Here is a 24,124-nt window from a genome sequence, read left to right as displayed (position 1 = left end):
GGAACGGGGGGTGTTCAGCCGGGAGAGGAGGGGGCTCAGGGGGGACCTTATCGCTCCCTGCAACGACCGCTGTGGGCGGGTGTGGGGATGTGTGTGTGTGTCTTCTCCCAGGTGACAAGTGACAGGACAAGAGGAAATGGCCTCAAGCTGCTCCAGGGGAGGTGTAGATGGGATGTTAGGAAAAACTTCTTCACAGAAAAGGTGGTCAAGCATGGGAACAGGCTGCCCAGGGAGGTGGTGGAGTCACTGTCCCCAGAGGTGTTTAAAAGACACACAGATGCGGTGCTGAGGGACATGGTTTAGTGACGGACTTGGCAGTCCTGCAATAACAGTTGGCCTTGATGATCTCAAAAGTCAGAATCTAAATGATTCTGAGTTTCTAAAAAGGATTTTGTGGCTTCTACTGCAAGAAGGAAGCCTTCAGTTAGCAGAGAGCAGACATGCTGGGGAGCTGGGGAATGCCCTTTGGCTACCGGGCCAGCGCTGTGCAGAGGTTCCAGCTGAGGAGCCATCTTGACAGCAGAGAGCTGGGTGAGGACATGGCAGGGATGTGAGTGGAGGGCACCGGCCTCGCAGCAGGCCTCATCCGAGGCCCAAACGCAGCAGCCCTAGGCTCACCCCCACACAGCCCAGGGTGACGCTCCATGGCCGCTCCCCAAGAGCCACCGGCCGCCTCAGCGCTTTCCCGCCCTTTGCGTCCCCCACGCGCCGCCCTGCCCGCCCCGCCCCGCCCCGCCCCCCGCCCTGCCCGCTGCTCCGCCCGCGGCCGCGAGGCGCCGCCCAGGGGTGCCGGAGTCCCGGCGGGCCGCCCGCCCGCCCCGGGGGGAAGCAGCGGTGGGCATGGCGACGTGGCGGGGCGCTCTCGGTCTCCTCTGCCTGCTGCTGGCAGCCGGTGAGTGCGGGAGGCGGCTGAGGGGCAGGGGATGCCGGGGGTGGACAGCGAGGGCGTCGGCGGTCCTCAAGGAGTATTGGCGGGCTGCGGCGGCTCCTGCCGGCCTCCTCCGTGGCCGAGGCTGCTCCCCCCGGGGAGGCCCTGCCGAACCCCCAGCATGGGGGAGCCCCGGCTTTGAGCAGAGACCCCTCAGCTCAGCTCCTGCCCACGTTGGGGCTGGGGCCCGTGGTTTTGCGAGGTCCGTGGGCGCGGGCGGGAGGAACCCACAGCTGAACAGCGGCTATTTGCCGTGTGGGCGCACTAGCGAAAAGTGGAGCGGAAAGGAAATCTCGTTGTGATACGGGTGTGTTGTCCGACGGCAGCAGTAGGTGCCTCAGCACTGGCTCTGTGGACCCACCGCATGAACGCTGTCTACCGGCAAACCCAAGGTGAGACTGTTGGGGGAGAAACGTACCACAAAGCCGCTGCTGGTCGTTCTTGATGCATCCCTTTAAAAATCTTCACTTTTACGCCCCCAGCATGGAAAACTTCAGCCTTTTAGGGCAAGATAATGTAAATACTTAGGTGTTAAGTGATGATACTGCACAAGCGGCACTGCTTATATTGACTCATTTGATAACTGAGTTCATACATAGCCATCACATGCTAACATTGATAACTTGGTTTTTTTCAGCTGCCCTATGTGTAACTGTTCTGTTTAAAGGATGGAGGATGTGGGCTTCCCCAACTTTGTCATGTGATGTGAAAAAGCAGATGTGAAAAAGCAGATGTGATCATAGGACTTAGCAAGTGAAGTCTCTGAAATGGTGGAACGCTCTCGATACTGTATGCATCAGTGGCATCACATTATCTGGTGGATCAAATTCTTCACAGACATGTGCAGGGAAGGTGAATGTGATCTTTAGTGGATATGCAAGAGGACATGTAACTTGGTCAGAGTAGTGAAGGATCACAGTTTGTCTGAGGGCTACGCTAAAGCATGGTTGAAATGGTAAAGAGTTTTATCTGTAAGTACTTTGAAGGGCAAGCACCAGGAAAAGGGTTCTTTGAGGTGGCTCACAGTGATTTTTTTCAAATGGCACAGTTTAAATACTCCAGGAAGTACCCCTTACTTTTCTTCTGAAGGAATGTGATTTGTTGTCTTTGCCTCATCTTGTTTGCTTTCTCTGAGCAATTACACCTGAAGTAATTTGAGCTTCTCAGAGTGTTGTTTAGGGGCAAAATATCAGGGTATGTCTTGCTAATGTAGTATGTGATAATGTGATAGGAAGGAAAATGAGGAATAGAAACCAACTGAATGCAGCATTTATCACTGAAAACTGTAATGATGCTCTTGCTAAAGCTTTTTCTTGGGAAGCACTTTTTATTTAAGCTTTGAGAAGTATTTTTATGTGGCAGTTGGAAGCTTTTTAATGTGCTGTTCTTATGTTGCAGTCATTTAGGCTTGAGAGAGAAAACAAGCTGGTATGTTAAGGAATGCATCAACCCAGTGCAATGATGAAAAGCATGGGATATCCCCTAAGAAATCCATCCTAGTGCGTGAACATCGCCATTTCCTTACCGTTGTATCTGTACTAGTTGATGCCTGCAGTAGGAGGACAGCACTTAACTGATTTTAGTCCTAGGAATCTCTGTTCTATGACATCTCTATTTTATGCCATGGGTTAACTGGATTAGGATTTTCCATAAAGTAAACAAAGCAACAGGTAGAGACAACCAAGTCACATAGAAATCTAAACCCATGGTGAATGTGGTTGTGTTGCATCTGTTGCATCGAGTCAAATACCTAAACGGTCTTAGGGTTTGTGTGGGCTTTTTAGTGTATCTGGCTGGTCGCATTGCTCTTTGAGTCTTTACAGTAATTTAGTAGCTACTAGCAGGTGTAGTGAAGAGAGTGTCACCAGACAGAGCATCTTTAAAGTGTATTTGCATGCAGTTTAGTCCTTTTTGTGTGTGTGGACAGTCAGGAAGAGCTACTTGATGAAGATGAGATACTCTGTGTGTGGGAGTAAGTATTTGCCTTTGCTGTACTCCAAAGGAAACAACTGATTTGTAGGACCTAATGAAAAAAGTTGAAAAATTTAAATGTCAGCCTAAGTGTGGTCAGTATGAGAAAGAGACGTTCTGTGATTAATTCTTTAGTTACTAACTATTGGATTTTAACTTTTTTCAGTTTTGGGTGAGGATTGTCAGGCATATATTGATCATCGTGGCAAGGCACACCCTGCAAAATCCTGTCCCAACTTCTGCTGTGGAGATTGCGTGCATCAATACTGTTGCTCTAATGCCTTCTTAAAATTTGATGAAGAACAACAATTTCAGTGTTACCTGCTTGATGGAAGGTATGAGGCAAACCGAATATACACAGCACATTCTAATTCTATCACTGGATGACAAAAATACAGTTTGACCATTAAAAACTTACAATGGGACCTTTCAGCTCTACATCTGGCTTGATCAGGGATCTATGCTAATGCATGTTAACTTACCTGTAAAATGGGAACGTTGAGGTGGACAAATTGATGTATGCACTGGTCTGTGTTTTTTGAGCATTGCCAAATATTTTTACCCTGTTTAATTTTCCTTTGAGGATGACAAAATTAATCTCTCTTTTTATTGGATATTACCTTTCATAAACATCTGGACTTTCTTTATATAAAAAAGAATATATAATAAAATAACCTAAGTAATAAATTCAATTTTTGAGATGAATTCTCTTACTACAGGACCTCTGGCTCAAGCAACGTAAATTATATGCAGGTTTTTTCGGACCCTGATTATTACATTTCTTCTGGCCCCAGGTAAGCTCTGCAAAATCTCAGCTTTTAAAGTGATACTTACTTAGAGGTTCTTCATTGTGTTATCAGTATGTGCTGGTAGAATATGTAAACAGAAATACATCTTTGTGCGTTAGGAATGTGTTGTACTCAAACTCCATGTATGTGTCATGATACTTGAAGTAGGAGTGGGAGGAAGAGGTTAGGTCGTGACAATTGCTGTGCTTAATAGTTCATGCTGTTACTCCTGGACAGGAGGTTGTCTGTTAGCAAAGCATTAGCACACGTGTGCTTGGTAACTCTTAGGTACTGACAGCTGAAGTCCATAGCTGCTCAGTAAGAGAAGGTGCTTTTGTTTGAAGTATCTCCGTGCTTTTTAGCATCTTTTGCACTTTACTTGTTATCAGTGCGTCTTGTGCTCTTTCAACCTCGGGCAAAATGAATTCTTTTAAATCTGTGCGTTGCGCTGGTGATCACAAGAGTCCTGCAGTAAAACGTTTCTACTCTTCGTGTCGTGGAAGACTACAGAGAGGACAGGGGTTAGTTCTGAGCCGGGAAGCTGTGACCGCTGTGTGTTTGCCTGGTGAACCCGGCGGGGCTGGCGGAGGGGCGGTAGTGCCGCAGGCGGCCGGCGGGAGGCGCTGCGCGCACGGCGGGGCCACGCCGCCCGCCCCGGCGGAAGGTGCGCGGGAGCCCCCGGCCGTGGCTGCGGCGCCCTTTAAGGGGCGGGGGCGGGGAGAGGGCGGGGCGCCGCGGGGCGGGGAGAGGGCGGGGCGCCGCGGGGCGGGGAGAGGGCGGGGCGCCGCGGGGCGGGGAGAGGGCGGGGCGCCGCGGGGCGGGGAGAGGGCGGGGCGCCGCGGGGCGGGGGCGGGGCCTGGCGGCAGGCGCGGGGCGGGGGCGGGGCCTGGCGGCAGGCGCGGGGCGAGCGGCGGCGGCGAGCATGGGGTAAGCGGGCGCGGCGGAGCGGAGCGGGGCGGGAGGGGCCTCGCCGTGCGGCTGTGGCAGGCGCGGCCGCCCGGGCCGGGTCTCCCGCCTGGCGACTCGGTAGCCTTCAGCGGGCGGAGCCGTGGCGGCGGCGCCCCCACCTCCCGGGAACGGCGTGGTGCGGCGGATGCTCGGGGCCGTGCTGGGTCTGGCGTAGCCGAGTGGAGCCGCCCGGGTTGCGCAACCTACAGCTGCATCTTTCCGCGTCCGGTGCGCGGGGCAGGCGGTCTGGCCAGGGGCACCGGTGGCCGCGCTGCCGGGCTGGTGAACGCCAGCGCATCGATGCGAGGAGCGTAAATGAATGTCTTGGATCCTTGATCCCTCTTGACCCGATAGCATTCCTCAAGGAAGGAGTCGGTGTACGCACTGCCCTGGCGGAGGGATGCCCCTCTTTGCTAGGCTGATGGAGCTGCCTTACGTATCTTCACATGCGTGGTTCGAGTACCGCAGGTGTGAGCCTCATCTTGCAGTCATCGTTCGCTCTTGTTGCATTTTTGGTAGAAAGATATGAGAAAAATCCTTCCATTTCCCACCTTTGCAGCTGCAGAGATACTGAATCTCCTGGAGTAATAAGGTTTAAATGTGAAGAATGTAGTAAATACGGGCTTTTCCATGCCAACAAGTATAGTTATTTAAAAGCATAGAAAATGAAAGAATATAGTCTTTAAAAAAAACAAACAAACAACAACCAAACAAAACAACCTCCTACACAACTGCTAAAGGAATCGTAAGCAAGGCCCGCAGTCCACGAAGGTGTGTTTGTAAATGACAGAAAACATTAAATAAACAGCAGCTAGGTTGCCTTAATTATCTTTCTTTTTAATATTTAATATTTCACCTTGAGAAAAGGGGTGAGGTTGTTTGGTTTTTTTCCACCCCTTCATTACAACTTTGAAAAATTAGTGTTGTGCAAAGGCCTAGACTTAACATTGAGCTTACTTTCTGGTAGGCAGTTTTAATTTTAATAGAAAGAGGGTAATTATTCACAGAAATACTGCCCTTGAAAAGCCACCCGGATGTGACTCCAGAGGAAAACCACATCCCAGAACTTTCCAAACTGACTAATGACTAAGTGTCCAATTTAGGGTGTTTCAGCATTGGGAACTGAAGTGAGTAGGCCTTTCTGTGACTGCAGTCAGTGGGACACCAAGTATATCTCAGTTTCATTACAGTTTGCCCAGGTGTTTTTGTGGTGTGTGGGGTGTTGGTTTGGGTTTTTTTAACCAAGCAGTAAGCTCTGTTCTTTCTGGAATAGTAGTCCCTGGTTTGTGCCTGCAAGGTATACTCAACCTTATTGCTCCATGCCAATTTCTTTTTTAAAAGACAAGTTTTACATTGCTTCATGATGCTCGACTATGTTTATTTAATACTGTGTGGAGAGGGGGGCTGATGTCAGTTGAGATACTTCTTTGTATCTCCAGCAAGATGAGCGTAGTCCTTAAGCAGTTTATAATGGGAGGAGAGGCAGTGAAGGGCAGCTTCCTTTAGTGCCCTGTTCTTGTGAGTTGTGAATGCTGCTTTTGAGCTGCCCTTCAAAAGGAGGAGGTGATGCTTTGTTTCCTGGCATTAGAGGTCAGAAAGCATTTAGTTCCTCATTCTTGCATTGGGCTTATTCCTAGATCAAGTTACCACTCTGGCACATTGTTCAAAAATCCTGGCTTTTTAACCTAATTTTACCTCTCTGAGGGCTTGTCACAAACGGCGCATGGACTTGCCACTGGGCAGAGTGAGCTGGGGTGTCTCTTCTCCCTCCTTGGAAAACCTGCCACAATTAGTTTCTGGTTCTGTGGACAGTGCTAGGGAAGGGTCTAGCTGAGTTTTTAGTGTACTTTTGCTTCCCCCCCGGTTATTCCGTAGTCTGCTGCAGAAGTGCAAGGAAAGCACCAGGTTTTAGTAGGTTTCTGCTGCAGAAGTGCAAGGAAAGCACCAGGTTTTAGTAGGTTTCTGCTGCAGAAGTGCAAGGAAAGCACCAGGTTTTAGTAGGTTTCTGCTGCAGAAGTGCAAGGAAAGCACCAGGTTTTAGTAGGTTTCTGCTGCAGAAGTGCAAGGAAAGCACCAGGTTTTAGTAGGTTTCTTTTTATTAGTATACTTTAATGTTACTATCTTTCATTATTTAATATTGAGTATCGGGTGCTGTTGTGGCAGATGTGCAGGGCACTTTGGGCAACCCTATTAAGCATAGTTCACAGTGCAGGCAGTTCATATCCTGTAATCTTCTTTTGGATGTTTCAAAGAATAAATTACATTGCTTTAGAGTGTCTTTTTTGCTTCCCAGAGCACTGCATTTGGAAACAAATGTAAGCATTTTTGGAAAAGTATAAAGGTCAGCATTAACTCGGATTCAGTCGTTTTCCATTGTTGATCAATCCTTAAAGATCATTCGGAGCTTTTAAATCAGAGCATTGGTATAGGTTTCGTACCACTGAACATGTTAAATTTTGCTACCATTTTTCCTTGCTTGCAAGATGACCATATGCAATTTCTGCTGCTAGTGAATGCATTGTGGCAAGGATTTACTACTGGAAGGTGTTTCACTTTATCTTTTCCCCTCTTAATTTGATTACTGAATTTTCCCCTGTTCTGGGTTCAAAGATTGATCATGAGTAGTAAGGTTAATTTAGTTGTTCTTCCCCTTCCATTCTGCAGTACACAATACTATTGCTTTAAGAAACTGCACAAAAAGCACAGCACAGATTCACTGGAACAGCAGTTGTCATAATTTGCACCGGTTACATGGTTATTTAGCCTTGGTATGCCAATTTTCCAATAGTGACCCTTACTGGAAAAGGAAATTAGATGACTTGCATCCACCATTCAACTAATTGTGAAATATTTGAGTGTTTAAGGAGGTGGAGCAATTCAGAACATCTGTATCAGAGTTACAGAAGAAAATAATGTAATTGGGGCAGCTGCTATCAGTCTTTCTAAACAGGAATAAAACTTCAAATTGTCTTTGTTAATTGGATGGATTCTGTCTCTGAATTAACTTCTGCCTTGGAAGTTACAGCAGATTGTGTAACAGATACAGTAATGCTTAAGAAAAGGCTCTTCCTCCTTCCGTGATGAGAAGAGGGAGGCGGGATGACAGTCTTCCTGGAAAGCCTTGGCTGGCAGAGACAGAACAGCCTTGTTAGACTGGGATACGCTCATTTAAGTTTTGTCATGGGCTGATCAATGTGTTGTCTTGGACCTCGTTATCCTTTTCTGAAACGGGGAACATCCATGTCATTCTGCCTGCCTTTGATTGATATGCAGCATCTGCAATAGTCTGCTACATGCATAAGTTGGCAGTAAATTTCTAACTGTGGAAGATACGATTATCCTAATTTGCTGTCTCTCAATTTAGATGTTTTCAAGCTTATGTTTTCTCCACAGACAAGGTGAAAATTGCTGTGGTGCAAACTGTACTCCATTTATCTTCCTGCTCCTCCTCCTCTCCTGTCATTACCAGGGACTTCAGTTTACACTTCATGGTGTGTTTGGATGCGCCAGCATCTGCAATAGGTTGTCAATGATAAGAAAATAAATTATGAAGATTAGTCCTTGGAAAAGAACTTATAGAAAAGTAAATTTCTTTAAGCAGTCTCTTTAACAAGCAGAGATTGTCTTTTCCAGTACTGGTCCTTACTATTTTCTGTAATAAAAGAGTCAAAGTGCGTACAGAGCCTGTTCTGTGAGGCTTGCAGCCAGGCACAGGCTAATCTCAGCAAGGAATGTAAGCCTCTTGTCTAGAAACAATTGAGATTTGGATTTGAAGCTATTTCATTTTTTTCTTTGCTTTTTACTAGCCTGAAAACTAAATAGAAGCTCATACAACTTGTAACTTGCATTAAAAAGAGTGTTTGGGTTTGTGTTCACTGTGTTAGCAGTAAAGAAGCTGCTTAAAGCTGACAAAGCAGTTTTGAGTTGCCATTAATGAATTCTTAGTTGCCTGCTTCAGGCAGTAGGCTTAATGCTCGTGCAGGTTCATTTACACTGAAACCAACATGGAAGGAGAGATTGAAAAATGCTCTTCTGGCTCAAGAGACAGATGTGCATGGTTGGGTTAGCGTGCTCTTCTAACTACAGAAGGCTGTTTCATGGCAAAAAAACCCCAAGACAATCAGGCCTAAACATGCAAAGACACGGTAAGATTAATCGCTTGGATTATGTTCAGTAGTTAATTTTTCTGTGGGTGTGTACTCCATTGACTCTGTGTACTTAGGAGGGTAGAGTGTTTCCTCTCCTAACTCTGGGGCTTTGCTGTGCCTCTACACAGTGTAACTCTGGAAACAGTACATTTTTAACATACAGGTTGACTCTCTCCAGAGCTTGTCAAAGCAGCCACAGGCAGGGTAACCCTCAGAGAAGGGTCCTGTAACCCAAGAAACAGAGAATCCCTCCTTGAAAACATGGTTAAAAGACCGCGATTGTTATTTAGGTAGGATCTGTGAAAGTTTGAGCATGTGCACTCCAAAGGTAGCTCTGAACTGCCATTTCTTATACTTCTGTAAAATAGCCATAGCCTAAGGTGTAGCCAAATGTATTTGTGATAGATTGGTAGATGTATTATGGGAGGAGAAGAACAGATGTGTTGTTAGAGGAGGAGGAGAAAGTCCTTAAATTGCTTAGCCTTTTAAAACTGCAGTTGTAAGGTCTTCTGTGAAGTCAACAAATTAGTTTAATTTTTAATGGGATATTCCTCTCTGTTGACTAGCATGATCTCTGATTCTCAATTCCACTGAGAAGTAAACTTAAAAACCTCTTATCTTTTTTGTGTTGTGGAAGGCACTAGTCATGAAAGTAACTTTTGTGCTTTTTTTTTTTTTTTTTTTAATGGAGGTCTCATTAATGATGAATACCATTTAAAAGGAGAAGTAGTGGTTGGCCAGATGTGACCTCCGCTGAAGAGGTCTGTTCTTATTTGTGCAGTGTTAGATTTTCCTTGCTGATCCACGTTGTGCTGCATGAGTAATACTTCTGCAGGAAGGGAGGGAGGCTGAGGCGGCATGTCAGTTCACAGTAGTATAGGGTAATTAATTTACCTAATTTAAACTTTGTTCCTGCCTGAACATTGTGTTTCTAACTTTTATATGTGTGATGACATACAAGTAATGTGGATAAAGAAAAAAGTGTGTTTCTCATAACAGCTGGGTTATATTGTAAGAAAAGCTGGTGGGTGTAACCTAGTCTAAACTTCCTTGGACTGCAGTTTCAGTGTCTTTGGGAAGTCACAGACTGTGATGCAATTTGCCAGAAAAAAAAAAAATTAAAAAAAATTTATTTAAAACTTTATAACTCTTTATCCTAGCTAGTTTCTAGTTAGTTGCTTAAATCTGCTTTCCAGAATTAGTATGGTATTGTGGCAGTGGCAAACTCATAGTATTGCACTTGTTTACGTGGGGAAAACTTTCTGTGGTACTTAATTTTTTTTTTATTAAATTTGTTCTATTAATTCAGTTAATAATTTCAGAAGAATTCCTCCCATTGCCTTTATGTTAGTCCTAAATTTTAATTAGGGTAGGAGGTTACATCCTGTATCATTGAACTGGGATCCTAATGGTAGTAGGACAGGAACTGAATCACTTTGCCGTAAATATCTGTAATGTATCTATATTTTCTTTTTTGCCAGTAAAAGCGAATTTTAAATTTATTGTCTGTAGAAGCAAATGTCTTATTGTGGTTTTATCCTGAGGGTCCAGTAGACTTGTCTGAAATTGTCTTGTGACCTGCATGAAGCTGCAGTGTTAATTCTTGTACTGTTGATGAAAGACTTTAGTCCCTCTGAATGCAGCTCTGACTTTTCCCTTTGTTATGTGTGTATTATTAAGGTACCAGTTACTTACAGAAATTATTCTCAGCTATACAAAGTGTATAATAGTAGCCCACAAAGTGTACAATAGTAGATTTCCTGGGAAGCTTTCCTGGAAAATTGTATTTTTAGTATGTGTTACGAAGGGATTTATGTACTAAATACATCTATTTACAAGTGAACTGTTTATAGACCAAGAGATGCTTATATGCATGTTCCATAATAACCTGTTGGATCTGGGCATCGGATGTCTGAGTAAAACCACAAACTGCAGGAAGTTCCCTCCCTGCTACTTTTTCATACGGGCTGTTTAAGAACTTGTGCTAAACCTGTTACGTGTTACTAGGGAAAAAAATAAATTGATAACTTAGTGTCTTTCAAAAAAGTAGTAATTAGGTTTACTTCTAGTAGGTCTTTGTGTATGAAAGTAGAGTTTATTATTTTGGGCTCAAAGTAACCCACATCAGCTTCTTATTTGAACAAATAGGAAAAGGAGGACCCATTTAGTATGTATTTAGCAAACTTCTCAAAAGACTCTTGCATTCTTATTTTCTAGAATGCTTTTGCAGTTGCAGGGCTCCTTGACTTTTGATGGCATCGCTGTTGCTTCAGTAAGCCCGAGCTGGCTCGGCTGATGCTGAGGGTGCTGGGGTGGGCTTAGCTGGCTCTGGGCGGGTGCAGGTCGGGGTTGCCCAGACAGCAGGTTAGCAGAGGTGTATCGGAGATTGTGTCAGGGGGTTCCTGCAGTGGACTTCCCTCCTTATGAGTACCCAGAAAGAACTGTGGAAATCTGTGAATAAGTTTGTGGGTTTCAGTGGCAGTTCATCGGTGTTCATGCTCTAGAGCAGTTTAGCAGTTTACGGTTAGTGATGACTTGAGCTGCTACTGCACTGGCGGGTTAGCCAAAATGAGATGAAACCATTTTCATCACTTTAAGGAACTGTATGCGGGCAAGACCCTTGTGAAAGACACTCAACTGTTAACTTGAGTTAGCTTTTTGTCTGAAAGATCAACGCAGACATCAGTTCTGGTCCACACCTTGCTGTATTGTGTAGCTTAGAAAATCACTTAGACGTTACTCAAACCTGCCGGTGTGATGAAACTATCAACATTTCATAACTTTGAAACTGTGCTATTTAAGCTGCCTGTTGGGCACCACAGGAGTCACTGGGTCCTTGCTCAGACACTTGTAGAGATCTTGTGTCAGAGAGGTGGGCGCTGGGTGAGATGGCTGGAGCAGGCTGTGGCTGGCACCAGCAATTAGCCTGATTGCACCTGGACTGTGAGGCTTTACTCTATGGTGTATGTTTTGATTATCCCCATGTGCTGAAGCTCCTGTGGTCCGAAACCCAGCTGTGCTAAAATAGTCAGTCTATCAAGTGTTAAAGTCATCCTGATGTTTTCCTGTGAGCATTAACCTCGCAGGAGTTTGCTTTCTGTGTAATAGTAAATGGAGGGGTTTTTGAGTCGCTGGCAAAGTGGTTCTCGTGGTTTGAATCTTTGTGCTAAAGCATCAAACTGAGGAAGCATGTTGTTGGTAATGTTGTAAAAAACTATACCTCTGAAAGACTTTTGGGAAGTCATGTTCCTTTTTCTTTAAAAAAAGAAAAGTTTTTCCTTTATTTTCCTACTACGCTTTAGAGGCAGTATGCGGCACTGTATGGCTGTGACTACAGTGTTGGACTTCAGAAAGCATCTCAGTCTGGTGGCTTGTTTGGTCATGCTCTGTACCCGAGTCAGGGCAAGTCTGAACATTTACCATTCTGTCATGTTTCTGGGAACTCTGGAGTAGTAGAGAATATGTGTATACTCAATTTATTTAGACTTTTAGGAACAACCTAAATTATCTTAAGATTTTCCAGACCACCCTGTGTTACAACCATAACTCAGTATTTGTAAATGCTTGTTTTTAAAAGCAGCTGTGCTTTTGAAAAGGACCCTGCCAACATATTTCTTGAATCATGGAACAAATCTTGGAATAGATTAAAACTTGCGAAATAAATAGGCTGCTTAAACTAATTTTGCAGAACTAGGTGGTCTCGTTGTGGTTCATTTGGATGTTTTTTAATTTTAAAGACAAGATTTTTGCAGTGTGTCCCATTGCCATAAATGCATGGATATGTAAAAACTTTCTTTACAGCCTGGGTTATGAAATGTTGCCAACTTAAGTGATTCAAAGTATTATGGAGGTTTAAAAACATGTTGCTGGAACTGAAACTTGGATATTTTAAAAGGCCTTGAATACACTCAAAGCATTTTACTTTCTTTTTTTCCACTTGATGGTGTTTTAAGTTGGAGATCTCAGATATAAACAACTGCCTTGAGAATTAAATTCTACAAATAGTACTGTTTAGATCCCTGTTTTGATTCTCACATTTTAGTGTGTCCATTGTGTCTCATTCAGTACCAAAAGGGGTAAAACAGGCACTAATCGCCTAGCTCCCTTTATGTGAACTGGTACGTATTTTGAATAATTAGACGGCTTTAAAGGTGAGTCTGCTAAGGTATGCTCGTTACACATACAATTTAGGGCTTTCCAAAGGAGAGAGAATTAGGGTAGAAGTGGAATAGGGCAAGGAAGGAGAGAGGTGGTGGTAGGGTAGTGCAGGGAGTTGTCTCTTCATACTTTCCCCATGGATTTTATGAGAAGTTGCAGATCATTGTTCCTGCAGTAAAACTGCTGTTAGGTTTGACTTTGTTTTCTATTAAATTACTGGCAGAGTTTAGCTTTTATGTGAAGAGAAAGAAGCAGGAAATGGCAGTGAATGAGCTCAAGCTGTTTATAACAGTGTGTGCTTTATTTAAAGACTATGGTATATGTAATGTGGGAATCTGGAAACCAGTGTTGAAACTGTGATGCCAGCAGAGCATTCTGGTCTGGTGCAGTGGCCACCCTGATCTCTGCCCTCTGAAGTTTGTTTACAGAATGCGGGGGGTAAGGTGTGTTTTTTGGCTTGAGTTTTGGTGTTTGGTGGTTTTTTTGGGTTTTTTTTCCCCCTTGGTTAACCATTCAGGGGAAGAATCTTAAGTTACAAACCCTATTCTGGTCTTTCATTTATGTATAATGCTAACAGTTGGTAATTACATTGCTATTTAATGTGAATATATTTTTTTCCAAATCCTTTCAGAGTCTTTTTAGACAAACTGATCAAGTGAAAGCAATTAAATGAAGCAATAGTTGGGGTATAAGTTTTCTGGAGTTAACGCACTGCAAGAGCGTCTTTATATGGTATCTGGAATATTTTGTCTCCTGAAGCTTAGATGGTTCACAAAGTATGCTGAGCACCATTCCAGCCTTGTTTGAGTAACATCTGTTCATGGTAGACTTCCTGCAGTTTTTTCAGTAGTTGTACTAGTGGGATATTACTGCACGTTCAAAACTGCTCAGGGCAGTACTCCTTGGGCAGTGAAAGGACAGGCATTATCATGATAGTAAGGTAGTGCTTGAGCATTCAGATATTCCAAAAGAGTATTGCTAGTTTTGATTATCAATAACAATAGTTAGGAAAAAAAATATTTTTTAAGAGCTCCAGTACTGAAAGCTGGTGTTGATGCTGCAAGTTGTAAGTTCGTAGCACTGGTTTGTTTTCTGTAAATGTCACGCTACTTCTGCTGTTTCAAGACACTAGTCTGCGTGAGCCCAAGCACTGGCAGGAAAGTTATCCTTCTGCTGTGAAGTAGGTGATAAAAATGCCTACAGTAATCCGGTTGCGTACACTCCTTAGAAATCTCCAGGAAGAACTAACTCATGTCTGTTATTTCAGTTACTGGACTCTTAAGGCTTGTAATTTTGGTCTGTAGTAATCACACAGTATTTCAGCAGGTAGAACTGAATCACAGTGTTTACACACGCAGAGAACCTCACCTTAAAGTGGGTATACCTGGCACACCTGTACTTTAAATATGTGTATTTAGCTCTTTAAAACATGTATGCAAAATGTCATCATGCTGTGGTTGTGTCATTTTAGCAAACACGCAGACAAATGCTGAAAATGTGCAGGGTGTCTCTGACAACTTGGTGAAAATAAGGATATGGTGGGGTTTTTCCCCTGAGCTTTGCTTTTGTCGCTTTCCTCATTAGAGGTAGTAACTATGCAATGAGATACATGCTTCAGTGAGCAGAAAACTCCTATCAAAAATAAGCAAATGCAGCCCATGCTTCAATCTGACCAATGTTTTATCTGTTGGTGGCCAGCTTGGCTGCAGATGGGCTTGTGCTGTTTTCTCTCTTGTCGTATCAGAACTGAATTTGGTCGTGAAAGATAAGGGCTCTCTGCCAGTTTCCTGCTGTGCAGGTTTGTTTATGAGTAGATGTTTCTCCACTTTGTCTGTTTTCTCCATTTCCTAGGTTTCTTTGACTTTCCCCCGCACCCCCTAGCTTTTGCTAAGGAGGTTCACTGTGGAAGTGAAGAATTTTAGTTGTCTGTCAGGCCTAATCTCTTTTCTTGACACAAGAATGTCTTACCATAGTTCACTAGCAAAAATGTCGTTGGGTTGGTGGGGTTTTTTCCCATTCTTTACTGGGGAAAAAGCCCAAGGAAGAACCTAGAAGACTCTTCTCTTTGTTGTCTTTGCTAATATTGCTTGGTAATGATTGACTGCAGTGGAAATGTTCCCATTTCTGCATGAAAAAAAGCTCTCTCACTAGGGAAGTTAACAAGAGCAAGGAAAATGCTATTGGCACTCCACAAGTAGCAGTAATTGTAGTTAAGGTTTGTTGTCAGGTGTCCATAGTTGGTCACAGGCATTCATGCTGTTTCTCGTGAACATTGCAATCAAGGTGGCGAAGTCTGGTGTATGTATCCACTGTGCACAATTATCTTTTTCTTCTCCAGTGTATATATGAATTTATGTAATGAGCACTTAGTAAGCACCCTGTATAATTCATCTAAATTCCATAGGTCAGTCTTAAATCTAATCCATTTCTGCATACGCATGTATTCAGCCTGTGTTTTCAAAGTAATCTGATTTATGTTTGTTGTTGGCCTCGCGGACAGGAGGCAGCCTGTGTTTCAGGATGTGGCGTCATTGTGCATGTTTTACCTCCACCCACTTGAAATTGCATTTGTGTCTTCCTTTTTATACCAGGCTTGAAAGAAATGGGATTTTTGGATGGAGATGAGCAGGCTGTGAACTTACTGTGCTGAAATGAAATTAATGCTTGTGAGGATGGAGGAAGCGCTTAAAAGCAGCATGCTTAGGAATGCCTTTACACGGGCAAGTCAGCATATGAAAAATGTTACCTTAAGGTGCAAATAAACGTAACAAAGCATTCATGTGTCTTCAAGTTTTGCAGCTGTGTTGCAGTCAGCATTTTGCCGCCCTGGCAGTGTTTCTGACATGGTTTCTGTGACTTCAGGGGGCTGCAGCTGTTCCTGCTTCCTGTTTTACATGAAAATGCTTAGGTGCAGTCACTATAGGCAATCCACAATATTAGAGTTAGTACTTGAGGAGTAAATCTGTAGCGTTACGCTTAATACTTCACAAAATCAGCGCACAACTTAAATGCAGTTAGATAAAATCGTTGCTCAGATTCCTGAAAGAGATTTGATCCAGGCTTTTTCTTCTAGCTGTTGCAGAAGCAGAATAAAACTGATGGAAACTCTCTTAAGGGGAAAAAATGCATTTCAAATTGAACCTGTTTCATTTATCAGTGCTTCAGTGCCACCTCACTGAGGCTTAAGTTGCTCTAGAAGACTGAGGTGAAGCCTTCCAAATTTGGACTAGGGATAGAGCACTTTACATTTTCTTAGTGATTTAACCTTCCTGTGTGGTTGATACTCAAAAACATTTTCATATTCGATGGCTGTTTGGTAGCCAAGCAAAAAGTGCTGGAGGTTCTAGAGATGTGTCACTTTGTTTAGAGCTGTTAACAGGAAACTGAGCAGGAAAAAACTAGGGAGTTCTGTAGCCAAGATCTCTAGGAAGAAGCAAAAACAGGATGGATATAAAACCAGCTCTCCACTTGTTATTTTAGAGCTTCTTGTTCATTAAAACTGACTTCCTCTAATTGTTCCCCAAACTGATGCATGGTGCATTTTTTTAAGAAATAAAATTGCTGGAGACTGGCTTCTATGGAACAAGTGCTTTAGTGATTTCAAGACAGTAGGAAACAGATCATGTGAATTAACACTAAAAAGGCAATTGTCACTTGGTGTGTAATGCTTTACAGTGATACTTTTTCTTCCCTTTGTGGTAAACAGAACTTAAAACCCATCAGCTTTGGAAGCTTTACGTCTGCCTCCATCATTTGTTGCTCATCACAGAGGTTACAGAGGTTAAAGCTGGTGTAATTTTTGGCTTTCCTGTACTAGGTTTTGGTGGTTCGGGCAGTGTTTCTGTCTCCCACAATGTAGCATAACATACTTGCTGTTGCAGTGAAGTTGTCAGAATTTCAAGTCTTCCAAACCGTGCAAAACGTGGCTTCTGAAACAACTGTTCACAAATGCCGAGGAACCTGCCAAGAATCTGCAGCATGGAGAGGTGTGCTCAGTACAGAGGTTGCCGCAGGATGGGGCCTGGGAGGCCTTACGAGTGTGCGAAGAACTTGCTGTCACCCCCAAAGTCTGGGGTCCCTCGTTTTGGCTTGCCTGTCTGCGTGTTCAGAGCAGTCAAGTACTGCTTGGAAAATTCAGTTATCAAACTTGTGTAGCAATGTGTTTGCTACAAAGATGGAAGAGGAATAAATTTGTGTGAAAGACTCTTACTACTTCTGGTGGTATCTTTCTTGCAGTTTTGGAACCCTTATTGCGATTGGAGTTGCTGTTTGTGGAGTGATTGTAGTTACTATTATTCTGTGCCTCACCTGTTCGTGTTGCTGTTTGTATAAAGCATGTCGAAAACCACGGCGTAAGTACCTGTATATTTATTTTCTTTTTCATGTCTTTGAATGAGACCTTCCCCCTCTGCCCTTCCCCCCCCCCCCCCCAGAAGATTGTGTTCCTATGAAAGGTGAAAATAACCTTGCCTTACCTCTCTGCTGCAGAAGTTGAAATACCTTAACATTAAAAATAAGCATTTAAGCTGGTTCAGGATGTGAAGTTGCAGAGCGATATTTTGGAATATTTTCTAAGCATTTAGAAGTTCCCTTTCCCCACCCCAATGTGGGGAGTTTGAGGGGTGTGTTTTCTTCTTTGAGGTAAGCAGGGAATAGGATTAAATTTTAAATTTTTCTTAGTCTCTTAAACATATACCTGAAAAATACGCCAAAGGCCCAGGACTGCAACAGTGCAATCTTGAGCGAAGTCTAGAATTGTAGCATAAAGTGGAAGAAGATCTCAAAGAAATTACTGCAGTTCATTAGAAAGTGTTAGTGCTCCCTTATTTCTATAAGAGATCGAACCAACGATCCACCATCAGCTCCTACGAAAATGAATGACATAATGTGGATTTTTCTTTTCTGACTTATTTGAAGAAAGATGTACTAACACATGTATGTATTAGTGTATAGACAATGTACAAAAGGAGACTCATTTGGGCAGTCGTGGTAGGAAGCTCCTTGCCTAAGAAAGGAGATCTTCATCACCTTAATCTTTAAAAAGCAAGTAACATTTAAAAATATGCAGTTTTTCCAGTCTTACACTAAATGATAGGTGACTTGGCTGCAGGGTTGAGTTCCTGGGTTTTGAGGAGTCAGAGAAAAAAATTCTTTGCTCTTTGTGTTGAAGAACAAGGAGATAAGTTGGCTGCTGTCCCAGTACATGAAGGCTCACGTTACTACTGAGATCAGTGGAAGGGTATTTAGAGGCATACATTTAGTTCTAAATCTTTTGTGGAGCTTCAAAAGGAAATTACTCAGATTTTGAAGTGAGAAATTGATCTTAAGAGACAATGTTTTTTACATTAGTGTTGTTGGCTGCCCCAGGTGATCTAGAACCACCCAGCACTAACCGTGTTTCTTTTGCTTGTTTGTAGCTGTTGTGACCACCACTTCCACGACAGTGGTTCAGGCTCCCTACCCCCAACAACAGGGAGTGCCACCCAGCTACCCAGTAGCCCCGTATCAAGGATATCAGCCTGTGGCTATCCAGCCGCAGCCAGGAATGCCGGTAGCACCGTACCCTACGCAGTATCCTCCCCCTTATCCCATGCAGCCATCAGGACCCCCAGCTTATCATGAAACAGTGGCAGGTAAGGCGGCGCTGAGTGTTTCTTCGTCTCTTAAATAGCCAGATACAGTTGCTTTGGAGCCAGTCTTGTATTATTTACATTTAACGTTTTCTATGACTATATGTACATGTAAACTAATTCTGTAAAACACTAGTTATGCTGTAATAGACCCTTGCTGAAATCTCCCCATCACCATTTCTGTGTTAAGCGTTGCAAGAGGAGGTGTAGCTGGAACTGTATCGGCAAAGTTTGGTGGTATGTGGGTCTGTCAGTGGATCCAGTAGAATGTTTTACTAAATCAACTGAAATTTCGTATTAAAATCAAAGTCTGATTAACATACATATCGTAGTTGGGTCTTTCTACATACCCTTTCTATTCTGATATTTGCTATATGTTTCAATCTATACACCGATGACATTTTCTAGTAGTTCATCACCGTACTTAGAGAATACCAAGTCTCTGATCAACTTCAGACAAGTTTGTGGATGACTAGCAGTTAGAATTAGCAGAATCTTTTTTTCTTCTGCTTTCCTTCTTTCACAGCATTGTTTTCATGCCACTTTACTATAAACTCTGAAGAAGTTTACAACAGTAAAACCCTGTGGGTTTTATGGGATTACCCCAAACTGCTTTGGCTTCATCTGTATCATGTGAGGGAGCCAATAACCTAGTCATCGTGCTTCTCTTACTCTCTGTGTTTCTGAAACTGTTGCTGCTTTGTTAGTTCTTAGAGTACTTTTTTTCTGGGAAAATCTTGAAGCACTTTCCATGTTGCCAGCTGAGAATGCCTCAAAATGGGAGCGCTTTCCTGTATTTCTCTTGTCTATTAACCAAGGGGCAGTCTCTTAATTAGGTCACATGCAAGTGAGAGAATACCTGCTCTGTCACACAGGAGGCAAACCCACTTGCCTTACAAGATCAGCAAAGATAACCACACTTAACGGTTCTGGGATCCGATCAGGTGCTGTGTTATTTGAACTAACTTGTGCCATTTGACAGACCTGAAAATGAGTATGCCGCTTGAGAGCAGCTTGTCTCAGAGTACTGAAAAATAAGGATATCTTCTGAGTGGTATATATCCAGTATATAAGTCAAACTCCTTAATACATTCAGTAGCAGCAGGATACTTTTTTCCCTTTAATTTTTTAACTAACTCTGTGACACTTGCCAGGAAAGCGTTTTCCCTGAAGGAATCCTAAGATGCTTTCTCTAAACCTTTTTCTTTTGTCTAGCAGTTTGTTTTCACTTCTTGGCATACTATCAGGTATATTCTGTTCTTGGTGCATTTCTGACTTCCACTGCCTTTTTGGACCAGATCTGTTCCTTTTTTTTGGACTGTGTTCTCCCCTGAAGGCTAACCATGTGCTTGTGGCTGCCATAATGCAGATGTACACTTAAACATAAAAAATAAAGAACAATCCACAAGAACAAAGGTTTTTGTTATCTTAGTTTTGAAATGTGGATGGCTTTATGTGTTAGCACAAACTGTTCACAAAACCGATTAAGATGCTAGGTAAGTCGAACCTCTTAACTGTGTGCTCAGAACAGAAGTTGCCATTATACATGTAAAATTCTCAGTGTAAATTTCACAAATCTTTTTTCTGTGTTTTGCTTTCGCAGCTGGTGCTGGAGCACCTTACCCAATCAGCCAGCCCCCTTACAACCCTGCCTATGTGGATCCTCAGAAGCCCACCTATTGAAAAGATCTTCTACTATGCTTCCGCATACAAAACTTTTTAAAGTATAATTTGTGCTGTTTGCACCGTGCAACTGTAGTATATTTTTCTGGAAGACAGCAATCTTTTTGTCTAAGTAAAGTGAAAGTTAATTCAGTATCTTTTTTAAATGCTTTTGAGTACGAGGAAGGAGTATTTTTCTTGTGTAAGTTGTTAATTTATACCTCAAGCAAATACAAAAGGAGATTTTGTTCTATATACAATGAGAAAAGCGTGAAGGAGTACTTCAGAAATAAGAACCACAATAACATTTGCTGTGCAATAATTTTGAAAGGAATGGGTTAACGTGAGCATTATCAAACATCCAAAGCTGTGGCAATCTTTTGCACAGTATTAAAACATAAAAACTTAATCTCTGAGAAACTACCTGATACATGTTATGTATGTTCTGCCTGTTCTGAAGCTACTATTGTTAGGTAAACTACAATATAATACATTTCATTTGCCATTCAAAAGGGAATTTTCCTTTTTTAAAACACATTTGCCTTCAGTAAGGGATAGCAAACTATGTTTAGTTGTCTTCGGACTAGTTGCATTTCTCTGTGCTAAATAACATGAGTTGATAATTTCCTTTTCTTTCCCATTTTTAAGGCTGAAAAATGGTGCCTTCATGGGGTGTTTTCTCAGGCCATTTTACTTTATAGCTAGAAATTAACAACAAAATCAAACTCTCTGCCACTTAGTAGAACAAGCAGATCAAAAGCTGAAAAGCTGAGAATTCTTCATAAAGATTATTGGACAAGTATTTGTTGTCCAAGTGTTATTGGACAAACTTAATAAAACGTATTGTTGATGACTTTGGAAGAAAAATTAGCACCTTGCTCATATGCAAAGCAGAAGTCCCTGCCAGTGTTCAGTCCTGCCTCATCATCATAGGGGAGGAATTTATTTTACAGGAGAGATGGGATGTCAGAAATAGGTTGGGATTTTTAAATGCTTAGGGTTTGGCACTGTTTGTCTCTAGTGGGAACTGTAGACGGCAGGAACCTAGGAATGATGGATCTTTATAAACTCAGTCTGCATTTGAATAATAATATTCAGGGGGGGATAAGAAATCCCAGCCCAACACACAGTAGATATTAAACCTCACTTTTGTCTTCAACATTCCCATAAAGCTGAGCAGAGAATGAGAAGTCAGGGAAAGGAAGAGTGGTAGGATTTGATCACAGGGAGGTAATGCATTTTCAAGAAGGTAGTGCTCGCTGTCATGAAATATCTTGAGACATCCTCATGACTGTTAACAGTGTTTGCAGGGCTTTTGGTTCTGTAAGCTTGTACTGATCAGCCATGATCTTTTAAGCGTCCTCTACAATTCTGTCTTTTCTAACATCAAAATACAATTTGTTATGCCTCAGCAGAGCTCTCTAGTCTGTTGTATGTGTCACTGTGGCATAGTTAGTGAAATAATTATGACATATCTCATACCCTTGTTCTACTTTTTTTAGGGAGGCCTTTAAGCCATTTGTCTTGTGGTTCTGCATTTGGGGTATATTGCTGTTTGCAAAACATTGGTGGTGGCATTGTTTTACCTCACGATGGATGGAAACTGCTGCTGTCAAAGGCAGTCTTTTTTTTTTTTTTTTCCTGATTTTTAAAGTCTGTTTCAGGGTTATTCCGATTCTTTTTTCAAGAAAGTCTTCAGGGCATTTCAGCAGAAACTTGTAGAAAGTTTTTAGCATTGGGATTCAACAACCTGTGGCCCTCTGGTACACCTCGAGAATGCTGAAGTTAATGCATGAAAAGGGGCCAAGGGGCACTGACAGGCCGTGCGTACCCTGTGGCTGTGTGTTCCTCCTCTTTCCTGCCTTGTAAACGGAGAAACTGGGCAATGCTTCATTATACTGGTAGGAGTTACGTGACAACAAACAAAAATGCACAGTGTCTCCTGTATGGAGGATGAAGTGTTTCCCCAGAAACCTGGAAATTTTATGCATGGAAGGGCAGTGAAGAACTGCAGAGTAATTCCCTTGCTATATATAGATCCTACCCCTGTGTGTGTGTTCATGTGGAAGGAGGACTGTTGCAGCACCTGTATTAGCCGTCTGCCGGGATGGAGTCTGGCCAGTGCGATGCAGCCAGCGAGCCCAGCTGCCGTGCAGCACTCGGAGCACAGGTACAGTGTTCTAGTGTTGGGCTTCGTGAGGCTGTTACTCTGCACTGCTTTTCCTTTTCTCCATCTTACGTGACAAAGCATGCAGTTCGTGGCAGTGTTGGTAGGGTTATGTTTTGGTTATGAGAGGAAAATCTGCAATTTCGTGAGAAGCTGGCTCGGTCATCTGCCATCATCCCTAAGGAAAAGATAGTAGGAAAGTAAAGGGGCAACAATAACAGGTCCCAAAATCTGAAGTTTTGGTGTAGATGTTGTACAGACCAAATAAATTGTCCTGAATACCACTGTATGTGGAGTGTTGGGAGGAGATAAGGGATGGGGTTAAGGAGCCTGAAAATTTACACCTTTCCTTCAGTGAATGTATGCTAATGATAACTATATGGAAGTGAAGAGATGAATCGTTAATATACAAGGAACTACTTCAGTAGTAGTAGTACTACTTCAGTTACAAAACTCACTGAAAGAAGAGAAAGTGTTCCACTTCATAACTGGAGCACTTAATCAGATTTTTTTCCTTAGTGTATTAATCATCGTTCACAGTAAGGCATAGGACCAGATTTTATTTGGTTGTTGCCACGCAACTGGTTGAAACTTGTTTTCATGTAGTTAAGAGAATGGGATGGTTATAGAAAAGATGGAGAAGTTGACCCATAAACTTTTAGTTTAAGCACTGCTGATGTGTCAGTCCAAGTAGGTGTTGCCTTCATAACAAACTAGTTATCCACAGTGCCGTAGGGGAGAGGGAATGGAATTAAAATTTTAAACATTGAAAGAGTATTTGTTAATTTTTTTTTAATTCTGGAGGTGCTTTTGTTTTAGAAATGTTCTGTGAAATTAAATACAGTAGAATGTTCTGTTGTGCTGAATTGACTAGATAATCATTGTTGATTTTATTACATACTCTAACCTAGCTTTGTATGTTGTTTGTAGTTTAAACGTAAGTATTGAAAAGAAATGGCACAAACTCTATGCACCTTTGTAATAAATGCAGTGTTTGAAGTATATGCTACCAGTCTTGTTTTCTGAGCCTCAATCTGACTGTTATTTAGGAGTGTAACTGCAAAGCTGCATTTTCCATCATGGTGTTTGACATGGTGTTCCTAAGTGTACTTTAAGTCACTTTGTATCGTGACTATCACTTTTGGTAGTGGAGACTGAAGCCTAATCAAAATTATAGGTCACAACATAAAGCAAGGACAATATAAGCTCCTGAATGCTGTTCTGACAGTATGCTTCAAAGCCAGTCTTAAAGGATTGCTTCTAAAGCCTTGTCTGGCCTACGGAGTAAGTTAAATGTATGAAGTTTGAATGTATTAGCTAATAACTCCCAAGACATTTGAGAAATCTAGTGTAGACAAGATGGTAGACTTCAAAGAAGCCTATAATTTGATTAAATATCTTCTTGACATGTATTTTGACTTGTGTGTTGAACATCATGCCTCGTTTATCAACTTGACTAATTCAGTGTGTAGTAACTGATGCTTTCTGCTCTGTGTGAAAACATTTTTGCTGGTGGTTTTGTGTATTTTCAATAGTTTGAAAAACATGCTTCAGAAAGGTATTCATGCCCTAGACTCTTTAGTCTTGCACTCGAAAATATTTGAGCAAGTCAAGAATGCTTTCTGTAAGACACCAAGTAGTACTGAATTTTGGTTGAGGGTGTTCAGTATATAATCATTATTACCTTGAATTGCCAGTTAAGTTTCCAATGTAGGATTTAAAAG

At 42.4% G+C, this 24,124-nt stretch overlaps 1 protein-coding gene across 5 annotated transcripts; it reads left to right on the top strand.

The window, feature by feature from the left end:
* The first annotated feature begins 751 nt into the window (after positions 1 to 751).
* On the top strand, positions 752 to 23,404 carry SHISA5 (shisa family member 5). 5 transcript variants are annotated; one of them, XM_055710260.1, is made up of 6 exons: positions 752 to 892; positions 3,066 to 3,234; positions 3,619 to 3,693; positions 17,178 to 17,293; positions 18,359 to 18,574; positions 20,175 to 23,404. In XM_055710260.1, exons 1-6 carry the CDS (start codon positions 841 to 843, stop codon positions 20,252 to 20,254), a joined length of 708 nt encoding a protein of 235 aa, XP_055566235.1. In that variant the 5' UTR covers positions 752 to 840; the 3' UTR covers positions 20,255 to 23,404. The 5 variants fall into 5 exon arrangements, with proteins under 5 accessions (XP_055566235.1, XP_014139826.2, XP_055566237.1 ...); XM_014284351.3 differs by lacking the exon at positions 752 to 892 and adding an exon at positions 956 to 1,320; XM_055710259.1 differs by lacking the exon at positions 752 to 892 and adding an exon at positions 1,605 to 1,780.
* The last annotated feature ends 720 nt before the right edge of the window (positions 23,405 to 24,124 follow it).

Source organism: Falco cherrug, chromosome 4 (assembly GCF_023634085.1).
Source record: "Falco cherrug isolate bFalChe1 chromosome 4, bFalChe1.pri, whole genome shotgun sequence".
Taxonomy (NCBI): domain Eukaryota; kingdom Metazoa; phylum Chordata; class Aves; order Falconiformes; family Falconidae; genus Falco; species Falco cherrug.
This window is presented reverse-complemented; position numbering and strand designations above follow the sequence as displayed.